Source organism: Pectinophora gossypiella, chromosome 11 (genome assembly GCF_024362695.1).
Source record: "Pectinophora gossypiella chromosome 11, ilPecGoss1.1, whole genome shotgun sequence".
NCBI classification, from domain to species: Eukaryota; Metazoa; Arthropoda; class Insecta; order Lepidoptera; family Gelechiidae; genus Pectinophora; species Pectinophora gossypiella.
In genome coordinates, this window is record NC_065414.1 from 14667597 (window position 1) to 14688006 (window position 20410).

Below are 20410 nucleotides of genomic sequence, written 5' to 3' on the forward strand. Positions count from 1 at the left end.
GCGGCGCGGTAACATCGAATGTTGATGCAGAACTCGGCGGTCAAAATGATTTGTCATAAAAATCTTAAAATTTTGAGATGGTTGTGCGTCCACTAGATCGGATTTCGAAACAGACGGAGCGTCAGGACTTCTTAAAATTTCTATGGAATTGCGTTTACCAGGTCAGCAAATCCGCCCCGGACGCTAACAATACGCAGAACACGATCTGTCTGTCTACGTTCGTCCGTTACGATCCCATTCAAGTGGACGCGTGGTTTTAAAAAAGAATAGGATCTCGTGGCACTTAGGTAACATGTCAGAGCGCTGGTTAAAAAGGCCACATTAAAGCAATGAAGATAAAAACAGCCTATTTTTCTCTCCAGCTGTCGCTTCTGTTGAGTGTTCTTAAATTTTTCAGTTTCCCATACTATTTGCGCAATCAAACATATTGTTTTGGTTGTATTTTTACATTATAAACTTCAAAATTATAGTGTTATATTTATTCCTTAAAGATCCGAAAGATAAATACTTATTTGTTAGAGTGACGTCACGGACGTCGTGTTTACTGACGGTACGACATCTCGTTGCCTCGATACAAAAATATTTACCTCAGTAATTACAGTGCGTCACATATACAAAAAGCTTAAGAATACCCTAGTGAGCAATATACATTGTGGGATTTCAGTGAAGTGCCAGGATTACGTTGCTAAACTTAAAATAAAAAATCCAAGACTCTTTCTGTCTAACTAGTGGTCGTTCGAAGGTGTGTCTTGTCTAAGTATTGTCTGCCGAAGCAATGACTTGTCGATCTATATGTTTTCGGAGTTCGCTACGTGTCGAAGAAATGTACTGTCGAAATTCAGTCCGCAGTCCACGTTTTATAGTAATTTATCATGAAATTTAACTGGTCTGGTCAGATGGAGAATAGACAAAATTTAGGAACACTCAACAATGTGCCGCTTATATTTATTTGAACTTTTAGTTTTTATCCTCATTGTGATTATCTCTCTCTCTATTTAAGAGCTGCGCTCTTGTCGGTGGAGTAATCGCCATTCCTCTCTTCTTCCCGCCAAAACCTTCACCTCCCGATACGACACGACCTGCACCTCCTCTTTTATTTGTTTCATAAATACACAAAAACACATAAAACATAAAAGCCATTAATTAAGAATTGAATTGGCTACGTGCCAAAAGTTATAGGAGTGTTATGTTATGTTTTATTGCTTTTGTATCTGTGTGCTTGTCTCTTATTGTGTGACTTGGAAGTCAGTGTTCATAAGTATGTCAAATCTAAGATGGAATTATTTATGACAGCCAGAATATAGAATACTGAATATTAAATGAATTAATAAAGACTATTAAATATTGAATATTAAATATATATAAACTTGTATTTTTTTATATATATTTTTTTATGTATTGTTTTATAAAAAAATGCGGAGTGCGATTACAGCGCCTTCACGATGTATTTTTTTTCCGGCCAGGCTTTAAATAGTTTTTATTTCTATTGGTATTTCGAGTACTATACGAGTGATTTGCTGTGATTGTAATAGATAAGTAAATAATAGTATTATACTCTGGCACCCAATGAAGGGATATTTTTTTTTCATAACTTTGCTCTGACTTTCAAGTCACTGTTCATGTCTCGACACCAAGGCGGTAACGGGAACATTCTGGAGCGGGAAGCGAATTTCTGTGTGAACGGAATGAACGTTAGCCAAAAATGAATAAATTATAGTCTTATAGGAACGTTCCCCATACCGCTATGTGTGCAATTGATTCGTCTTTGTGTATTCACTATACGTTTAATACTTTAGGTAAATCTGTGATAAGTTTCGAAGGTCGCGGTTGTTGGAAACAGGATTAAAGGGACCACTCACCACATGGTCTTGTTCTCCTAGTATTGTTAAGAGTGACCGGATTTTAGTGGAAGATGAAGGGTTGTCAAGATTTTTTCTAAAGCTCCTACATTACTGTTAAACTGGGGGGGAGTTTAAAAAGGCCACATTAAAGCATTTCACCTAAAATAGGAATATTGCTATTTGACATCATCATCAGTCGTACGACGCCCACTGCTGGGCATAGGCCTCCCCCAAGGATCTCCACGACGATCGGTCCTGCTCTTCCCGCATCCAGCGGCTTCCCGCTACCTTCACCAGATCGTTGGTCCACTGAGCGTCGTCCGACACGCTATTTGACATACTTATATGTTGACATTGCGCACATGTCAAATTGCAATATTCGTTCGCGTTGTGCAATTTACGTTGTAGGTTTTACAATACATTAAATAACAAATAATTTTAATAATTTGTCGTATTTTTTTGCAGCTTAAAGCACAATAAAATTTTCGTGAATTCTCCGACAGCAATTTTCACTTGATATCAACTCAGAATCATGGTCTGAATCATCCCCCACAGTGTTTTCGTTACGGTGTTTCTAACAACCTATATGATAAATCTATTTATTTTTTTTTGAGTTTCATATTAAAACTCTTGACTACCCTATTCTCAAAGGTTTATTTCTTTTTTATTTCCCCTAAAATTATTATCAGTTTTGGCTTTAGTATCTAATTATGTGTATTTTGTTTTTAAAACTGGTAACAAGGTGCCAAAAACTGAAAAAAAAAAGAATTTTTGAATAATTAGTAAGGTGAAGTTTTTGATTTCCTGTGTTCAATATTTCCTGTTCAGTTTTTGAGTTATTGGTTGTTTTCTAGTCAAATAATTTGATTTTTATTTCATTAACATTATGAGGCTTTGTGGACAAACACTATCATTTCTAATATCCTATTTAGACATAGAGCAATTGGGCCTCAGGCGAACCGGAGGGGAGTAGCCGTTGTTATTTTTCGATACAAAATTTACTGCCAGTTTTTGCGCGGCAAAGAGGGAACGCCTGCGTACGAGTATGTCTACTCCTTTCTCTGTGTCTCTAAGATTTAGATTTGACTTGTTTCACTGAAAATTCTACTATACTACATACAATTTTGTCCAAAATATGTTTGTTAAAGTTTATTATAATAAGCCAGTTAATTTTATTAGCCTGTTTGACGTTAAAACAGTGGAGGTTGCACCGCGAAGTTCCACAACAGATAAAAACGTACAACCTATGACGAAAGATGGAGTTCAGGCGGCTTGACCTCCGCGGGTTGGACTTTAACTTAAAATTGCGATGCTATTTATCCAATAATGGGACATACTGGAATCTATTCGTTAGATGGCGCTAGTGGAACGTGAGGTTTTCTTTCTGATAGTCGGAACTTTGCCCCCATGAAACTAGTAACTATTTCCTTAAGCGACTGATATTTGTAGGCACAAAATATATGAATAGATAATAATAATTAACTGTCACATTCAATATGATAAAGTAGTGTTTCATTAGTAAGTATTATGTTTTCACTATGTGCTGAGTTATACGTAAAGATAAGTTATTGATATAGACTTAACAAATTCAGTTTTATAATTACAAAAAAAACACATTCCTTGCGCCATCTTACGAAAAAGCACTTATTTTTTCATCGATTTCAGTTCAGTTGAATAAGACTGCGTATTTGAGAATATAATTGATAGAATTAAAGAAAGATCTAGTGAAAATAACGAGCTTGCGATTAATAGGGTAGTTGTATTGAATTTATATGCTTTTCGTAAAATACGCAGTCGTATACAGCATTTAGATCAAACCAAAGGGAAGATATCCATGTTCAGATTATATGCTATTTTATTAGCACACACAGAATGATCATATGAGTTGAAATACTATACATACCTGCACGTCATTGAGAACCTCTTCCTGTTCTGAAGTCAGTTAATATACCTAAATATACTTACATCGTCGCTTACTTAGTGAAAACCACTTAAACGCCATCTTGGAAAATATTTCTACTTTGAACTTCACGCAAAATTTTGGGCTGCCATCTTGGATACAGTATCTTCTCTTTGGTCTAGTCTATGCGTAGGTTATTCCCGCAATGGTTATGTTGTCTATGGTTCGGATACCGTGGCCGGGCATAACTGCAGGAATTGAACTCTGTACGTATTATTAAGCTTAATATAATGTATTTTTAATAATATATTTTGTATAGAGGATGGGTAGATGTCAATAAATTAATTAATTGCATTAAACATTTTTGTTTTATTTGTAATTTTTTTAATCAATTTTGTAATATTTACTGATTACTCCGCGATATTGTGTAAAAATATACAGGGTGTTAGTAATACTGTACCGTACCGAGGGGCTGATTCAGCTCATAATTCTGGTATTCGATGAGGCGTCACTATCACCCTGTACATATACTACGTTCCCTACCCACACTACAAAAAAGAGCCGGTGGCGAGCATTGGTAGGTATTAGATAAACCTAAAATGTATGGAAAGGACCATCCTATTACTATGCCTGTTGGTTGTAGTCCTCGTGACGTAATCATAACAAGATTAGACCCCGTCACACCCCGGACACTTCATACAAAATACCTCGTTTTTGCACAGACATCTATGGTACACACGCATTTGTGTGTAACGTCTGACGCCCACCTGATTAAAGACTAAAGTAAGGCCGTGGGAGGCGAGTTAAACCTAGCTCAGCCGTTGGTGGGGAGTCGAGAGTTGCCGTTCTATACGTAGTATTATTCCTTATTCAATCACTCTGTTTAAGAGCACCCCATTTCGTTCTGCCAGATCTCGTGCTTCTTCGCTAGGTTCTTAGAGACTGGCTTGGTCTTCTCAATCGCGGTGAGGATGTCTGACAGGTTCAGCCGGTCTTTGCGAGGGGGCGTGGCTCCTGGGAAACAAATGAATAACGGTCAGACACACGAACCGCCAAACTTGGTGCTAATAAAGAATAATACTACGTATAAAACGGTAACTCGCCCCTTCCCCCCTTCTGGGGACCATCTTCGCCGAGCCCCTTCTGGATCTTACTTTAGTTAGGGAAAGAGCGCGCGAACTGTGTTTCGCTCGCACTCGTATAGTCTCCGTGAATGCTCAAGCACACCCCGTATACTCCGCCGCATTATCTCGTAAGCGCGAGCGAGACGGCCAGTTCCCGCCCCACCTTACTCTCAACGGCTTACGGCCATTTAGACTTAAAAGTAAGACCTAGAGGGGGTGAAGTAGATGTAACTCGGCGCCCGTTTCGAATTGGTTCGGGTCGGTGAGTTACCGTTCTATACTTAGTATTAATATTTAATTCGATGCCCCAGTCCAATATAGCAACCCTGCAGGCTGCATCCTATAATAAGTATACCAACCTTTCCCGCTCATATGAGGCAGCATCTTCCTAACATTGGCCATTAAAGCCTCCTTGCAGACCAGCTTGATATCGCTCCCTGAGTACCCCTCAGTCTTCGTGGCTAGCTCGTGTATATCCACCTGATGGTATAATATTCTTCAAAATAAAGTTCGCCTTTGGCAGTTACCCACCACAACCCATATTCCCAGGAAATGTATTTTTGGAGGTATGTAACCTAACATGTACTGGGCTGGTTTTCCCTTCGCGGTTTGGAAGGTTAGACAGGCAGTCGCTTCTGTTAAAAACCGGACCTGTCAAATCTTCAGGTTAGGTAAGCGGACCCTGTGAGAAACGGGATAATGTTAGGGGGATGATGGTTGCAACCAATAAACGCAAAGAATGCTAACTACGTGGATAGATGTCGTACGGCTATTGGTCAAAGGCGCGGTTGGCGTGCCAAGAGGGCTGTTGCTTCTCAATTTCAACTTAAGAACATAATAATAGATAATTAACCTTCGGGTATACTTCTATGCTCTTGCTGCACAGAAACTTCTCGAACAATTCCACTCGGGTCTTGTAGTCGGGGAGGGGAATGTAGATGCGTTTCTCCAGACGTCTCAGCATAGCTGGATCTAGGTCCCTTTTGAAAAAGAACACATATACCTACATATAGATGACGCATCATACCGTTGACCAATCACAGACAAGCACGTTACCTACCAGGGCATGTTAGAGTTGGCCAACAGAAACACCAGCCCATCGCCGTGCGTGACTCCGTCGAGCTCCGTCAAGAGTTGCGTCTTCAGCCGGCGCGAGGCCTCGTGCTCACCGACCGAGGAGCGCTCTGATGCTAACGTCTCCACCTCGTCAATGAAGATAATTGACGGGGAGTAGTATGATGCCATCTCGAAGAGCACCTACAAGGTAGAGCTGGTTGAAAATCGGTCTTAAGTAGGTAAGTATTGCTATAAACTGTTGCCACTTGCACTTATACTTGGGTAAGTAGTTTCCTAGTTCAAAGATAAATTATAAAATTCTGATTACTAACTAAATGAAGACAGAACTGAAGGTGACAAAAATGTTTTCCTTTTTCTATTGTACTTATTTAGGAATTTTAAAAATGTAAGTTACTATAAGTGCGACATTGGCCCCGATTCCTGCAAACATCTCTTAATTTTACTTTAAGTTATACCTGTCATTTTCTTATCCGCCGAAAAGGAAAGGGACGGATGATTGACAGCTCTTAATTTTAGGAAGAATGAGTAAATAAATGAATAACCCGGGCGAATTTTTAGACGGTTGTTTTAGATTTGTGCTTAAAATTGACGTGTGTTCCATAAATTTTATGCTTGTCGATTACCCGTCCCTTTCCTTTTCGGCGGATAAGAAAATGACAGATATAACCTAAAATTAAATTAGATGGTATTTACAGGAATTAGCACCATTGCCATGTTTTCTATTCAACAAATGCCATAGTAATTTCGTGTTTTGACGTTTAGTAAAAAGTAGCTGATTTGACTAGTAGGAAACTACTCTATTCTCGTTGATGGGTATTTACTCGAAGAAGCAAATAAAGTGCAATAATACCTAAGCTTCTCAAGCCTTGTGTCATCATGGTTATCGGTACACTTACGTCATACAGCAATACCTGCTAGTAAAAAGACTCCACAGAGTACAGGTGTGTCAGGGTCGGAGAATTCACATGTTCTTATGCTGGATAAGTTAATTGAAGCTCCTGAATATACTGTGCTGATAGAATTTTCATCAAAACGAGAATAGAATGCTAAGAAAATACCTTTACAATCTTCTCGCTCTCCCCGCGCCATTTATTGACGAGGGTGCTGCATGTTACGTTGAAGAAGGTGCAGCAGCCCTCAGCTGCCACCGCGCGCGCCAGCAACGTCTTCCCGGTGCCTGGAGGCCCGTGAAGGAGCACCCCGCGCCACGGCTCCAGGAGACCCGTGAATACTTCTGGGTATCTGGTCAAGAGGGGGGATAATATACTGGTGGTGTTTTGGGATAATCAGATGATTAATTTCTTCTGCGATATCTGAGAACTCTTTAAAGACATCGTTTATGTCTTGAACTTACCTGACCGGATAAACTACAGATTCCATCAGCAAGCTCTTGGCCTCTGTCAGCCCCTTGATATCATCCCAGGAGACGCCTGTGGGTCGGATAATGTCTTGGTATAACAGTTCTACTAGTTCCTTCTTCTCAGCAGACGCATTCCTCAGGAGAACAGCCAAGGATTTTCTTTCAACCGGTGGGATGTCTTCTGGTTTCTCTGGTGGCTCTTCCTGTGAAGAGCCAAGATATAAGAAAAAAATACTGATTTGCATTCCACATAAAGGAAAGCAGTTAACAAAGTTCAAACGGGTACAGAAATACCTACCTATATTTTTTCTAAACAGGATTCTGAGATTCTTACATAAATACCCGTAATCTATATGCCGTAACCTTGACACAGTTTGTAGGGTTTTTTTTGTTTCTTTAGCGCTATCGCTAACAAATGCGAAAACATTTTGACTAGACTCTCGTACAACTTCGATTTCTGTACGCAAGGTGATTTTCTATTCACGGGTTACATATACTTACGGGGGAATAGAAAATCACCTTGCGTCAAAGACGATGCGTACCGCAAGGAAGCGATTCGATTCGCGTTTGTTACACGTTAACGACTGAACAAATAAGCGTTCGACATCTATCTATGTAGATAGCATTCGCTGCATTTATTGGTCGAAGCCCTCGACATAAAAAAAATAAATAAATAAATAATAAATAATTCGCGGCGCGGTTGTCACATAGACCCTGCTGGCTAGGCTTTCGGGTGTGCCTTACCTTAGACAAGCTAGTGATAGTAAAGCTAGCAGGCAAGTTGGTCTCCTTCTTCTCGCAATCTGGCGTGTCTGAAACGTGGGAGCGGCGCTGTTTCCTGGTCTGTGGCCGAGGGTTGACCAGGGCCAAAGGCTGGTCTTCCACCTTACGCACAAACTGCGGTTGCTTGTTAAACCTTATTAGGTAGTAGCTGCAGTAATCCTGAAATCATGATGTCCCTGGCGTTAAGCACATTTTACCATGTTTGGTTCCTTCCATACATTTTAGATTAAATACTGATGGTCGCCACAGGCGCGGCGCTTTTTTTTTGTGTGGTATGAATAGGGACCGTAGTTTTTTTAAAATCAAATGGGTTCGCTCTTCACACCATTCTGCCTCTCAACGAGGTTAAAAAAGTATCGACGGTGTTACGAGCTTACTCAAAAGGCGCCTATTCAGTCAAACGGTAAGAAAGCTCTTCGCCGTACATAATATATTGTTTTGTTACTCTATTTCGCACAGTAGTAACTAGATGTCGCTAACCGTAATAAGCTTACAAATGTAAATAACTGCCATCTAGTGACGGTGTACCCTATCGTTATGAACAGTTTGACCGTTAGTACAAATGCTCGCCACTGGCGGCGCTTAATTTACGTGCATTTTATCCGAAATCAGATCTGCTTAGGTACCTACTCTAATAAGTTATAAGTAGATTGATAGACTGCGAGTAGTTAGGTAAGGTAAAAATAAATAAAAACAATATATACCTAAAAAAAAAACAATGTAAATAAAAATAAACAGCTAACCTTGGCATTCATTTTCAACGCAAAACACTATTATGTGTGTATTATAAAATGAGAATGTATACGTTTAATTTATATTCTTATAAAATAAGATTTTACAACGTCTGACGTTTTTATTTATAAAACTCTCAAATTGACTTAAATAATATCAAGGAATGACAGATCAAACACACCTACGACGATAAAAGCACAAATTGTAACAGTAAAATAAATTATACTGTAAAATACATAGCGACAGCTCTTAAAATAAATTAAGAACGTAACGAAATAAACATTCCGAAACTTTTTCACTGATTTTCTTTATATTATCATAATATTATAGCGTTGGGCTCACGATCCGGAGGTCCCGGGTTCGAATCCCGGTGAGGACGTATCACAAAATTCACTTTGTGTGCCCTGGTTTGGTTAGGACATTGCAGGCTGATCAACCGATCGTCCGAAAGTAAGATGATCCGTGATTCGGAAGGCACGTTAAGCCGTTGGTCCCGGTTACTACTTACTGATGTAAGTATGTAGTCGTTACATGAGTCATGTCAGAGACCTTTGGCGGCTCAATAATAACCCCTGACACCAGGGTTGACGGGGTTGTTAATCCACCCCACAACCCACACGATAGAAGAAGAAGATAATTTTATATGCAAAAGGAGAACCTAGGCAAGCGAGATGCTTTTTTATGAAAAATTAAAATGAAATCTTTGCAAGTATACTAAATAAATAAATTACCTATGACGTCATCAATAAAACTAGCTAAACGTCTTTGTTATGTAATTCTTTATGAAGGACTTCCCAGGCTCCGTTCTTCAAAAAAAAAATAGGTGGAAACAAGAAACATTTATTGAGAAGCTGTGTAGGTACATACAGGCAGGTGTCAAACATTATGAAATTGTCTCAACAGCATGTCCATGTCGGACGTACAATATTACAAATAATGTCAGTATTAAGCATCAAGGAATTAAGTAAGTACCTAATGGCCCCGATTCCTGCAGACATCTCTTAATTATACTTTAAGTTATACCTGTCATTTTCTTATCCGCCGAAAAGGAAAGGGACGGATGATTGACAGCTCTTAATTTTAGGAAGAATGAGTAAATAAATGAATAACCCGGGCGAATTTTTAGACGGTTGTTTTAGATTTGTGCTTAAAATTGACGTGTGTGTGTTCCATAAATTTTATGCTTGTCGATTACCCGTCCCTTTCCTTTTCGGCGGATAAGAAAATGACAGATATAACTTAAAATAAAATTAGATGGTATTTACAGGAATTAGCACCAATAATTAGTCACATTATAAACATTTGTCAATTTTAAATATCATTGTTGTTGAAAATATTCATTCAAGTCAGCGCTGTGTGTGTGTGTGTGTGTGTGTGCGCTGTGTGTGTGTGTGTGTGTGTGTGTGTGTGTGCGCGTGTGTGTGTGTGTGTGTGCGCTGTGTGTGTGTGTGGCGCTGTTCAGATTTAACGTGATAATTAGTCTTCTTCTATCGTGTGAATTGTGAGGTGTATGTATTACCAACCCCATCAACCCTGGTGTCAGGGTTATTACTGAGCCGCCCCGACATGACTCATGATCCGGATTCGTGATAATTAGTAATTACCCATTTTCTCGTTGCTTGGGCTACATAATTATTTAAAAATATAATCTAATGGCAAAGGCAATAATTGTTGCTTCATATTAGGATAGATAGATAGATAAAATACTTTATTGAGCACAATGGACACAAATTATAGAGATACAGAAAAGCACAACAGGCGGCCTTATTGCTCATGTAGCAATTTCTTCCAGGTAACCTTTGGGTACAGGAAAATTTTGTACAAGTATAATAATAGCGGGTTAGTGCATTCTAAAAAGGATCAGTTGGGTATAAAATTATGTTGCTGCCTATATTGCTTCTATTTATTTTGATCAGAATAATAATGGGTGAAAGATGTGTTGTGCCTGAGTGTAATTACAAGGGTCATAATTTATACCCAAAACACTGATAAAAGATGCATACTTATATGTCTATTATCCATGTATTTAGAAGATTAATTCGAGAGGGGGCGGGGGGTGAGGTAAACCTAGCTCAGCCGCTGGTGGGGAGCGGAGAGTTGCCGTTCTTTACGTGGTATTATTCCTTATTCTATGCCTATATATAAAGACGGAATTGCAATCGTGGTCTATTTCCGTGGCGGATACGAACGGAACCGCGCTCCGTCCAATGATATGGCGGTTCTGAATAAATCGCTCTTTAACCACAACTTGTGTAGTGTAAGCCGATTACAAGCGACAAGCGATTTGGTAACACTCTGATACCTATTTCAAAATACCGTTTTTGTGGGTCAGAAACTCAAAAGGAAAAACGGATCACTTATGGGGTCACTTTATTGTCATTCCGTCTAAAACATAAACAGCTTATGTACAGTCATGAGCAATATAATGTACCCACTTTAGGACTCTGTCGCACTAACATATTTGACATTTATTTTTATTTTATTTTTTTATTAGGTTTGCCAACAGACAAAAACACTTTTACATATAACTTAACCTATTTACAAATACTGGACTAGTGCTCGTCCAATTATAGGCAAACACAACATGCTACTTTATTAACGCTACAAAGGACGACAATCTACATAAAAAATAAAAAAAAACAACAGAGAAATAAATCCTAAAAAGAATAAAACAACACTTAACTTAAATGGTTAAAGATCACTCGGCCAAACGAACATTCACAAAATTATTTAATATTTTTTTAAATTTAGGTAAGGAACAGGATAGCAAATCGACTTTGGATTCCTTATAAAAGTTATTATGTTCACGACACATTCTAGGTACAACGCTAAAAAATCCAAGATTGGTTTTAAAGTTCCTGATTAAAAAAGTTACAGTAATTAAATAAGAGTTACAGTTCAATTTGTCAAAAAAGTTAATGTGACATGGTACCAAAGTGTATACACATATTAATGCTCGTGACCGTATGTCCCACTGCTGGGCACATGCCTCCCCGCAATCAACCGGAGGGGGTATGGAGCATACTCCAACACGCTGCTCCACTGCGGGTCGGTGGAGGTGTTTTTTATGGCTAACATCTAGGACCAACGGCTTAAAACGTGCCAGTGTAAGAATAAAAATGCATTTTTTATTTCTTTTATTCATCTCCTCCGTCTTCACAGGTTCCGCTTACCTAACCTGAAGGCTTGATTGGTCCGGTTTTTTCCAGAAGCGACTGCCTGTCTGACCCTCTTACCCGTGACTGGAAAACCAGCCCAATACAGGTTAGGTTACCTCCGAAAATTCGTTTCTTGAGAATGTCATGTTTTCGTTCAACGCTGAGCACGTGATAACCATGAATGATCCAAGCAAGAATTCGAAAACAATTCGTATTTGTTTGTGGCCTGTGAACCTGTGACCTCAAAATAAGAGACAAGCGTTCTACCAACTGGGTTACCACTACGGCTTTTTATTTCTTTTATTGACATTCAAATTTTACAAGGAAATAGTCAGTCGCGTTATCGCTAGCACTGCGAATGCACGCTTTCCACTGTTATGATTGATCGAGCATCGTAGTCCCACGTGTTATATTACACGCAATCAAGTAAACAGTTACTCACACTTGTGTCACAACACTAATAAATGGCATATTTTGTGTGAAGATACGGCTTACACACGCACACGAGGCACGCTCTTGTCGGTGTAGCGTTATACATTCTTGTCTATCAAAGGCCAATTCTTTCACTTCTTTATAAAACACGACGTTCAAATTCTTTATCTGTTCCATGTAAGCTCTTCTTGGTCTTTCACTTCCTCTCTTTCCTTGTAATTGCTGATATTTTTTATGAATCCGTCGTGTCGTATTAAGTCACTGGTATTGAATGTGTTTCTCTAGTTATTAAATAACTTGTAATGTATCCTCATTGATTTAAAAGATGTGTTGCTGTTGTAGTTTCTTGTCATTTCTTCTCCTCAGCCATAACACCTTGCGAAATGACGTAAATTCAAAAATTTTACATTGACCTTCAACAAGTTTATCCATGATAATTACGTTGAATAAGTGATTCTGATTCTGATTCTGACATCCCCCTAGCATTATCCCTTTTTGACAGGGTCCGCTTACTTAATCTGAAGATTTGACAGGTCCGGTTTTTTACAGATGCCTATCTGACTTTCCAACCCGCGAAGGGAAAACCAGCCCAATACAGGTTAGGTCACATACCTCCGAAAATGCATTTCTCGGGAATGTGCGTTTCAAACATGAATTCGAAAACAAATTCGACAATCATTGGTTTAGGCCTGTTCTGGATAACCTGCAACCTCGAAGTGAGAGGCAAGCGTTCTACCAATTGGGCTTCCACAACCCTCGGTGAAAGCCCTCAGCGCTCTCAAATTATCCGAATGGAACAAACTTCACTTACAACTTCAGCAAAGCATCTTGGCACTATAACATGGATTTTATTGATTGTCCCGATGTAAGTAAGGGATAAAGACGGGAGAAACCAGGCCAAGGGCGGGGACGAAAACAGGCGAAACCAAAACAAAGTACGACTGTTAGTTGGAGCGACATATTGCGTAAAAACAACTAGGTAAAGATTTATGGACTTGAAATGAATGGGGATTTGGGGAAAGCCGACGCTCTGTTTCCCGCTAAAGCTAAACACTTACTAACAATACTTACTTACATTTTTTTCTGAACTCGAAGTGAAGAATCCGTGATACCCTTGTTCTGAGAACGCGTGACTTTCATCGTAGTGTCTCTGGTTCGAATCCCGGATCGGGCTCTAAAGCATTGAATTCGACTTTATGACTTGGAATTCATGTTTGGGTCATAGATGGCTGGTATCACTTGGCTTATAGAAGAAATATATAAATCATCTGGAAACGATGATGAAGAAGACTGTAGCACCTTTAACGTACTTATTTGACAAAAACAATCAATCAATCAATAATACTAAAAAAAACTAATAACTACAAACAAAAAAAAAACAAAAATACTAAAAACAAATAATATTAAAAATAATAATAATATTAAAAATAAACAAATCTAAAAACAAAAAAAAATACATAAATACTAAAAACTGTAGTAAGTCAAGTAAAGTAAGTCTCAGAAACACTGCAATACCAAATGTGGCTGCAAGAAGTCTTCTGATAGTGGCTCTGCTCCAACCTATAGGGATAGCGGGCGCGAGTAGTGACCTATTTAAGTGTGACCTACGAATATGTTCAAAATTCAAAGAATTTCCATCCCATTGCCTTAAAAGTAAGTAACATACATAACATAAACAGCCTATATACGTCCCACTGCTGGGCACAGGCCTCCCCTCAATCAACCGGAGGGGGTATGGAGCATACTCCACCACGCTGTTCCACTGCGGGTTGGTGGAGGTGTTTTTACGGCTAAAAGTAAGTAAGTAATTCATAAATTCATGCTCCGCGAGCTAAGTCATAGATAATAAAATAGAATAACGTGGAATATGAAACGTCAATGAGTTGTTATAATTGCAAAACCGGTATATAAAGCGAAAGTTGATGGTAGGGCTGGCAGAGGAAGACCGAGAAGGACTTACGATGATCAAATTGGAGATGTCCTTAGAAAAGGTTCAATACGATCTACTCTGAACCGGCGTGCGTGTATGAAGCGATTGATGAATGTGTAGGAAGCAAGAGAAGTGTGTCAGGATCGAAGCAAATGGAATTCTATAGTCTCTGCTTACCCCGGTGGGAAATAGGCATGAGTTTATGTATGTATGTATGTTGTCATAGAACAATTGGCTCGACTATTAGACGGCGATACGGCTCAACATCTATCACGTTGGTCTAACCGAAAGCTCGGTGAGGTGTGGGTACTTAGTTCATCTTGCGATGGTTTTTTTTTTTTGACGTAACTTATTGTAGATTTGCCGCAGATAGCATTAACTACTTGGACGGACAAATGGGGAGCGCTAAAGGCTCTCAAACGGTATCTTGCGATGGACGTACCCTATAATGGCTCTAAAAAATGCTTGCGACGGAACGTAATAAATGACATAGGATAAATATTTAAGCCAAAAATGATGAGAAGGATAACCAAACAGTTTACTACTCTGACCATGAATGGAAATAAGGAGTGTGACGTATAGTGGAGCTCATTTCCGACAGAAGGGTCGGGAAATGAAGCACGGATACCAATGGATAAGATTGTGGGGAGGACTTTTTGATGGCCAGAGCATGAACCAACTAAACTTTTACCTACGTCACCTAGTGGGTCGATAGCGATAAGCGCTTGAGGGAAATCGTCGACCACGCTGGCGCGGCCAACATTATAAAACATAACATACGAGGGGAGGTCAAAAAGTTCGCGGAATGAGGGGGAAGGGGGTCGAAATTAAACACGAAACTATTTTTCCTTTTCAATATATTCTCCCTTAACCTTAACACATTTTCCGGATCTATCAAATAATTTGTTTATTCCATCATAAAAAAAAGATTTCTCTTTGCTGTCAAAATAGGCCGAAATTGCAGACTTGACTTCTTCATCATCGCCAAATTTTCGTCCACGCAGTTCCTTTTTCATTTTTGGGAACAAATAATAATCGCTGGGGGCCAAGTCTGGACTGTAAGGCGGGTGGTTTAATTTTTCGAACCCGCATCGGTGAATGGCAGCCGTCGCAACATGGCACGTGTGGACGGGTGCGTTGTCGTGCAAAAGGAGCACACCTCTTGACAGCTTTCCTCTTCTTTTTTCCTTGATAGCCTCTTTTAATCTATCCAGTAAAGAAGCGTAGTAATGTCCCGTTATAGTCACACCACGATCTTTATAATCAATCAGCAAAATACCTTCTGTATCCCAAAAAATAGTGGCCATGATCTTTCCGGCCGATTGTGACACCTTAAACTTCTTTGGAGGAGGTGTGCCTTTTTTATGCCACTGCATCGACTCTTGCTTCGACTCAGGTTCCTAGTGGTGAACCCAGGTTTCATCTCCAGTAACAATCCGGACCATAACTTCTTCCTTATTCTCTCCACAGAGCTCTAAAAACTGGCGAGAACACTCGACACGCTCGCTTTTTTGAAGTGGCGTGAGCATTCTTGGAACCCATCTTGCGCTGACCTTAGTCATCCCAAGATGTTGATGTAGGATATTTAAAATACTTGTTTCGGATACACCGACCATTGCTGCAAGCTGCTTCTTCTTCAAGCGGGTATCTTCTAATACAAGTTTCTCTACTTTTTCGATGATTTCCGGTGTGGTGGCCTCAATGGGCCGTCCGGAGCGGGGGTCATCTTCAATCGACTCTCTTCCTTGCTTGAAAAGACTATGCCACTTGTAAACCATGGTTTTACCAGGGGCAGAGTCCGCGTAAACTGCTAACAGCTCTTGAAAAATCGTCTGAGCGGATTTTCCTTGCTTGGTGAGGAACTTAATGACGGCGCGGTGTTCAATTTTCTCCATATTCGCTGAGTTCTTCCCGATTCACTTGTTTGCTGGTCGATAGTTCAAACGTTAATGACCCGATTTGCTTCAAACTTGGTACATATACTGTTAATGAGGTGTGCAACTAGCGGCTACCTGTACGAGCAAACCAACCCCCTCCAACCCCTCCATTCCGCGAACTTTTTGACCTCCCCTCGTAACCCTAAACAGCCTTTATGCATCCTTCTGTTGGGCACATACTCTTCTCACTCATTTATTTATTTATATTATGGAAAACTTAGAAGCTACACTCTACACATGCAAAGTTACAGACAATAAAAAAATGATTAAGAGCTAGCTCAATTACAAGTAGTCACAGCATGCACGATTAAGTGAAAAAGAAAAACAAGATATAAAATATAATTAAAAAATGTAGAAATAATTTAACAATAAGCAGCCAGTGCAATGTTTTTATAACTCATCATCATCGCTCTGTAGAGGGTATGGAGCATACTCCGCCACGCCGCCGCTTCAGTGCGGGTTGGTTGGAGGTATTTGAGCTAGTAGCCGGGACTGTAGCACAACCCGGACACTTCATACAAAAAAACCTCGTTTGACACAGACAGTACACATTGACGTTATCGTACACGCGCATCTGCGTGTGTGACTTCTGAAGCCATACGATTGAAGACTAAAGTAAACCTAGCTCAGCTGCTGGTGGGGAGCGAAGAGTGGCCGTTCTCTACGTAGTATTATTCTTTATTCTATGTCTACGTAAAACAGAACGTAAAAGTTTGCCCCTAAAACGCACGCAAATAGACCACCAGGTGTCAAGTTCGAATTACTTCGGCACACAAAGATAAAATTCTTAATGTGAATCCGAAACAAGCCAACTGACAGCCAATTTGTATACGATGTTATTTAATGGACTTGCTGAACTGATGTAACAACGCGTGGTCAACCCATCGCCTATATGTATAATAGTTCATAAGTTCACAACTATATCCCATTGGAGTACTTAGCTTACTCAGAAGTACATCCATCGCAAGATGACCGAAGTACCCACACCTCACCGAGCTTTCTGTTAGACCAACGTGATAGGTCTTGAGCCGTATCGCCGTTCATAATGGTCGAGCCAACTGTGTTTTCATAACTCATTGGTGCTATTATACATTCCGCGTTATTATATTTTATTATCTATGACTTAGCTGGCGGAGCATAAATTTATGAATTACTTATTTTTAAGGCAATGGGTTGGAGATTCTTTGAGTTTTGAACATAGTTCACACATAAATACACACTGTGCTAGACACTGTGTCTGTGTTAGTGAAAACTAATAAGGTCCAACATGTTAGAAAGGAAATAATCCCGTCTGCCGGTTTTTAAACGACAGCTGAATGCATTTTATTCTCTCTCAGTCCAACAAAGAAGATACAATAACAAATAAATCTGATCGACCTTCAATTTATTGAATTGGCAACGAGTTTAAAACTCCACGGTTTAAACGCGTGCCAATTATTTTAACGGAAGAGCTGTGGTGTGGGTGACCACTTATCGAGATAAAACCATTTCCCGATCAGTGAGTTAGGGTTGGCCTACGCCCTAGTGTTGTATAAGGTCCGTAGGAGTACCAATTATACCAGTGGTTCTAAACTGGTTTTCCGCAGACCATACGCGGTCCCTAAAACACCCTAAGTGGTCTGTAAAGACATCAAAATGATGGTCATCTTTAAAATACACATAAAACAACTTTCTAATAATGGTTATTGCCAAACAGCTGATGGTCCACGGCAAGACAACAATTTATTCATTCATTTATTCATATATTCATTCATTTATTATGGTCCCTAAACACCAAACGGTTAAGATTCACTATTATACACTCCATACTACTCTACTCTATTATGACACTGGTCAACTGGAAGAAATCTCTTTCTTGGAGATAAGCTTACCTATTGTCTGTTTTCTTTGTAGTATGTTTCTTTAGTCTGTTCTACTGTGTACAAATAAATAAATAAAATAAATACTACCTATAAGTAAGCAGTAGCCGGAGCAAAAGAACACATCTAACATATTCCACTAAAATGCTCCACTATACTAATAAATAGAGTAGGTAACTTTCACATTTGGCACGAGCCGCGGTGCCGGCTGTGTATGTGTGAGTACTTCTCTGTGTGACTGTTTCTGTGTGGCTGTCTGTGTGGGTACGAATTTGTGTAGTGACGTATATTCTGTGTGGCGAGACGGAAGGTGTAACAAAGTGGATTGTTCGCTAACGATTCTGGCGCCGAACCGGCTCCGGTGTAACCTGGATATTTCAATTACCTCAGAGGTGCTGCAGACGAGATATTTTTAAGGGGAAGGTACCTACAACATTTTTTTTTAAGTAAGTATTATTATCGGAAGCAGCTCAAGAAAAAGCCTCTTTATAATGTTATAAAATACTTTGTCTAATTCACTCTAGTACTCTCGTTAACACAAAAAATTTCGTTGAACTCCCTTGTTGTAATTATTTTTATTACATCGCGCCTTTCTCTGTTAAATGACTATTGCTTAATGTTCCTTCGCGGCAAACAGCAGCGGAATGGAGCCACAGTCGCACGATTTGTTTTTTTTTTAAACGCGATAAGATTTACGCAATCGCTTACACTCCCAACACGAAGCATACCGAAGTGTTTACTAGGAGGTCCACAATTTTGTTATTGTACTTAATAAAATACTGGAGATTTTTTAAAAGTATTTAATCTGTTTTTTTTCTGTATGTAAGTACTTTAGTAGTTACATGAACCATGTCAGGGGCCTATGGCGTCTTAATAAACCCTGACACCAGACGAGGTCGATCATTGAACTCACAACCCACACGAAAGAAGAAGAAGAACATTACCGTTAACCATCCCAGATCACAAGTCACTGTGGTCCTATGGGTCACCACCTTGCTTCTCAAACGCGGAGCGCCGGTTTGAACCCCGGACTTGCAGCAATGCAGTTTGGCGGCCAGGGTGTGCTGCCGCCAAAGGATGTTTTTCGGGGTACCGAACTGAGCATAGTACCCCGCTACCCACAAGTTGGTAGTGTGACTAGGGATCGACGATCCAACAGTGTTGTGTTGGAAGATGTATATGTATATGCGTCTTGCTGTGTAAATTTCGATACCGCGTTTCACGACCGCTTGAAGAATGTGGCGCCATCTGTTGCATGTGAGCGGAACTAGGTGGCCAACTAGTTGGGTCCGCTACAAGTTATTCATTTTCAGGAACACAATAGGCTCGACTACTATAGCTGGCGACACGGCTCACTTGGTAAGGTATGGTACTTAGTTGATCTTGCGATGGATGTATCTCTGGCTACCCCAATTAGGATATAGTCGCGAGCTTATATAATGTTATGTTATGACGTGAACATATGAAAGATTAAACTGAAATCCTATTTTCAATATCTTATTTAATTATGGAGCTCACAAGCATGTTGTTTTTTATGGTTTCAAATAAGTAAAAAGTAACCTACCTGCAATATGATATCCAAGTCCATGTTATCGCAGAGCTGGTAGTCTCCCCCCAACGACGCCTCCTGAGCGAAGGTCTCCGCAGCGTGGAAGTATCCTTCCTGCTTCAAGAACGCCAGAACTAGGTACTTCAGGATACGCTTCCGGGTACGGAAGAGGTTTTCCTTCTGAAAGTTGGAGGTTTCTATTAAAACAGTAACACCTTCCACGATGGATGGATGAAGGGGAGGCCTTTGCCCAGCAGTGGGGCAATATACAGGGTGTAACGAAAACTTTGAAGGATTATTCAGATCATGATTCTGATATCAAGTGGAATTTTCTGTCGCAAAAGTATGAAACTGATAATAATTTAAAAAGACACTGAAAGTTTCATGAATTTTCTGACAGGAAATTCCACTTGATATCAATCCAGAATCATGGTCTTTATTATTATTACAAGTATTAGTATTAAATTCTTTGTTAATAAAACTTACACTCTCAAGTCTCTTCATTTGGCTCATCGGTCGTGTAATTCCAGCCATTTTAAATGTTACACAAATAAACTATTAATCGAAAACTCGACTTTTAGTAGGTACGCCAAAGACTTCACCAAAGGACTGCAGTTTGACAAAATATTGACGAAGTCAGTCATGTGTGAAAGTTGCTAGGGGTTGTTATTCGTTGCTAGGCAACGGACAGAAAATATTTTACCAAGGAGACGATTATCTGCAAATAA

At 39.7% G+C, this 20410-nt stretch overlaps 2 protein-coding genes across 2 annotated transcripts in view; one reads left to right on the forward strand and one right to left on the reverse strand.

The window, feature by feature from the left end:
• Positions 1–20410, forward strand: part of LOC126370866 (BTB/POZ domain-containing protein 2-like) — a 133293-nt gene that overhangs the window by 17469 nt on the left and 95414 nt on the right. The gene's annotated exons all lie outside the window — the stretch shown is intronic.
• LOC126370835 (katanin p60 ATPase-containing subunit A-like 2) lies at positions 4098–20216 on the reverse strand. The gene is made up of 9 exons (XM_050015858.1): positions 20169–20216; positions 19698–19862; positions 8047–8244; positions 7297–7505; positions 7001–7184; positions 5926–6122; positions 5719–5845; positions 5225–5345; positions 4098–4755 (listed from the first exon to the last, which is right to left on the reverse strand). The coding sequence occupies exons 1-9, from the start codon at positions 20214–20216 to the stop codon at positions 4625–4627; spliced, it is 1380 nt and encodes a 459-aa protein (XP_049871815.1). The 3' UTR covers positions 4098–4624.

Coding starts and splice junctions, on each gene's coding strand:
- LOC126370835 (XM_050015858.1), bottom strand. CDS start 20,216: ATGGCTGGAATTACACGACCGATGAGCCAAATGAAGAGACTTGAGAGT. Junction 8,245..19,697: donor ACTTGGATATCATATTGCAG/GTAGGTTACTTT, acceptor TCATGATTTCAG/GATTACTGCAGCTACTACCT. Junction 4,756..5,224: donor GCCTCATATGAGCGGGAAAG/GTTGGTATACTT, acceptor TTTGTTTCCCAG/GAGCCACGCCCCCTCGCAAA.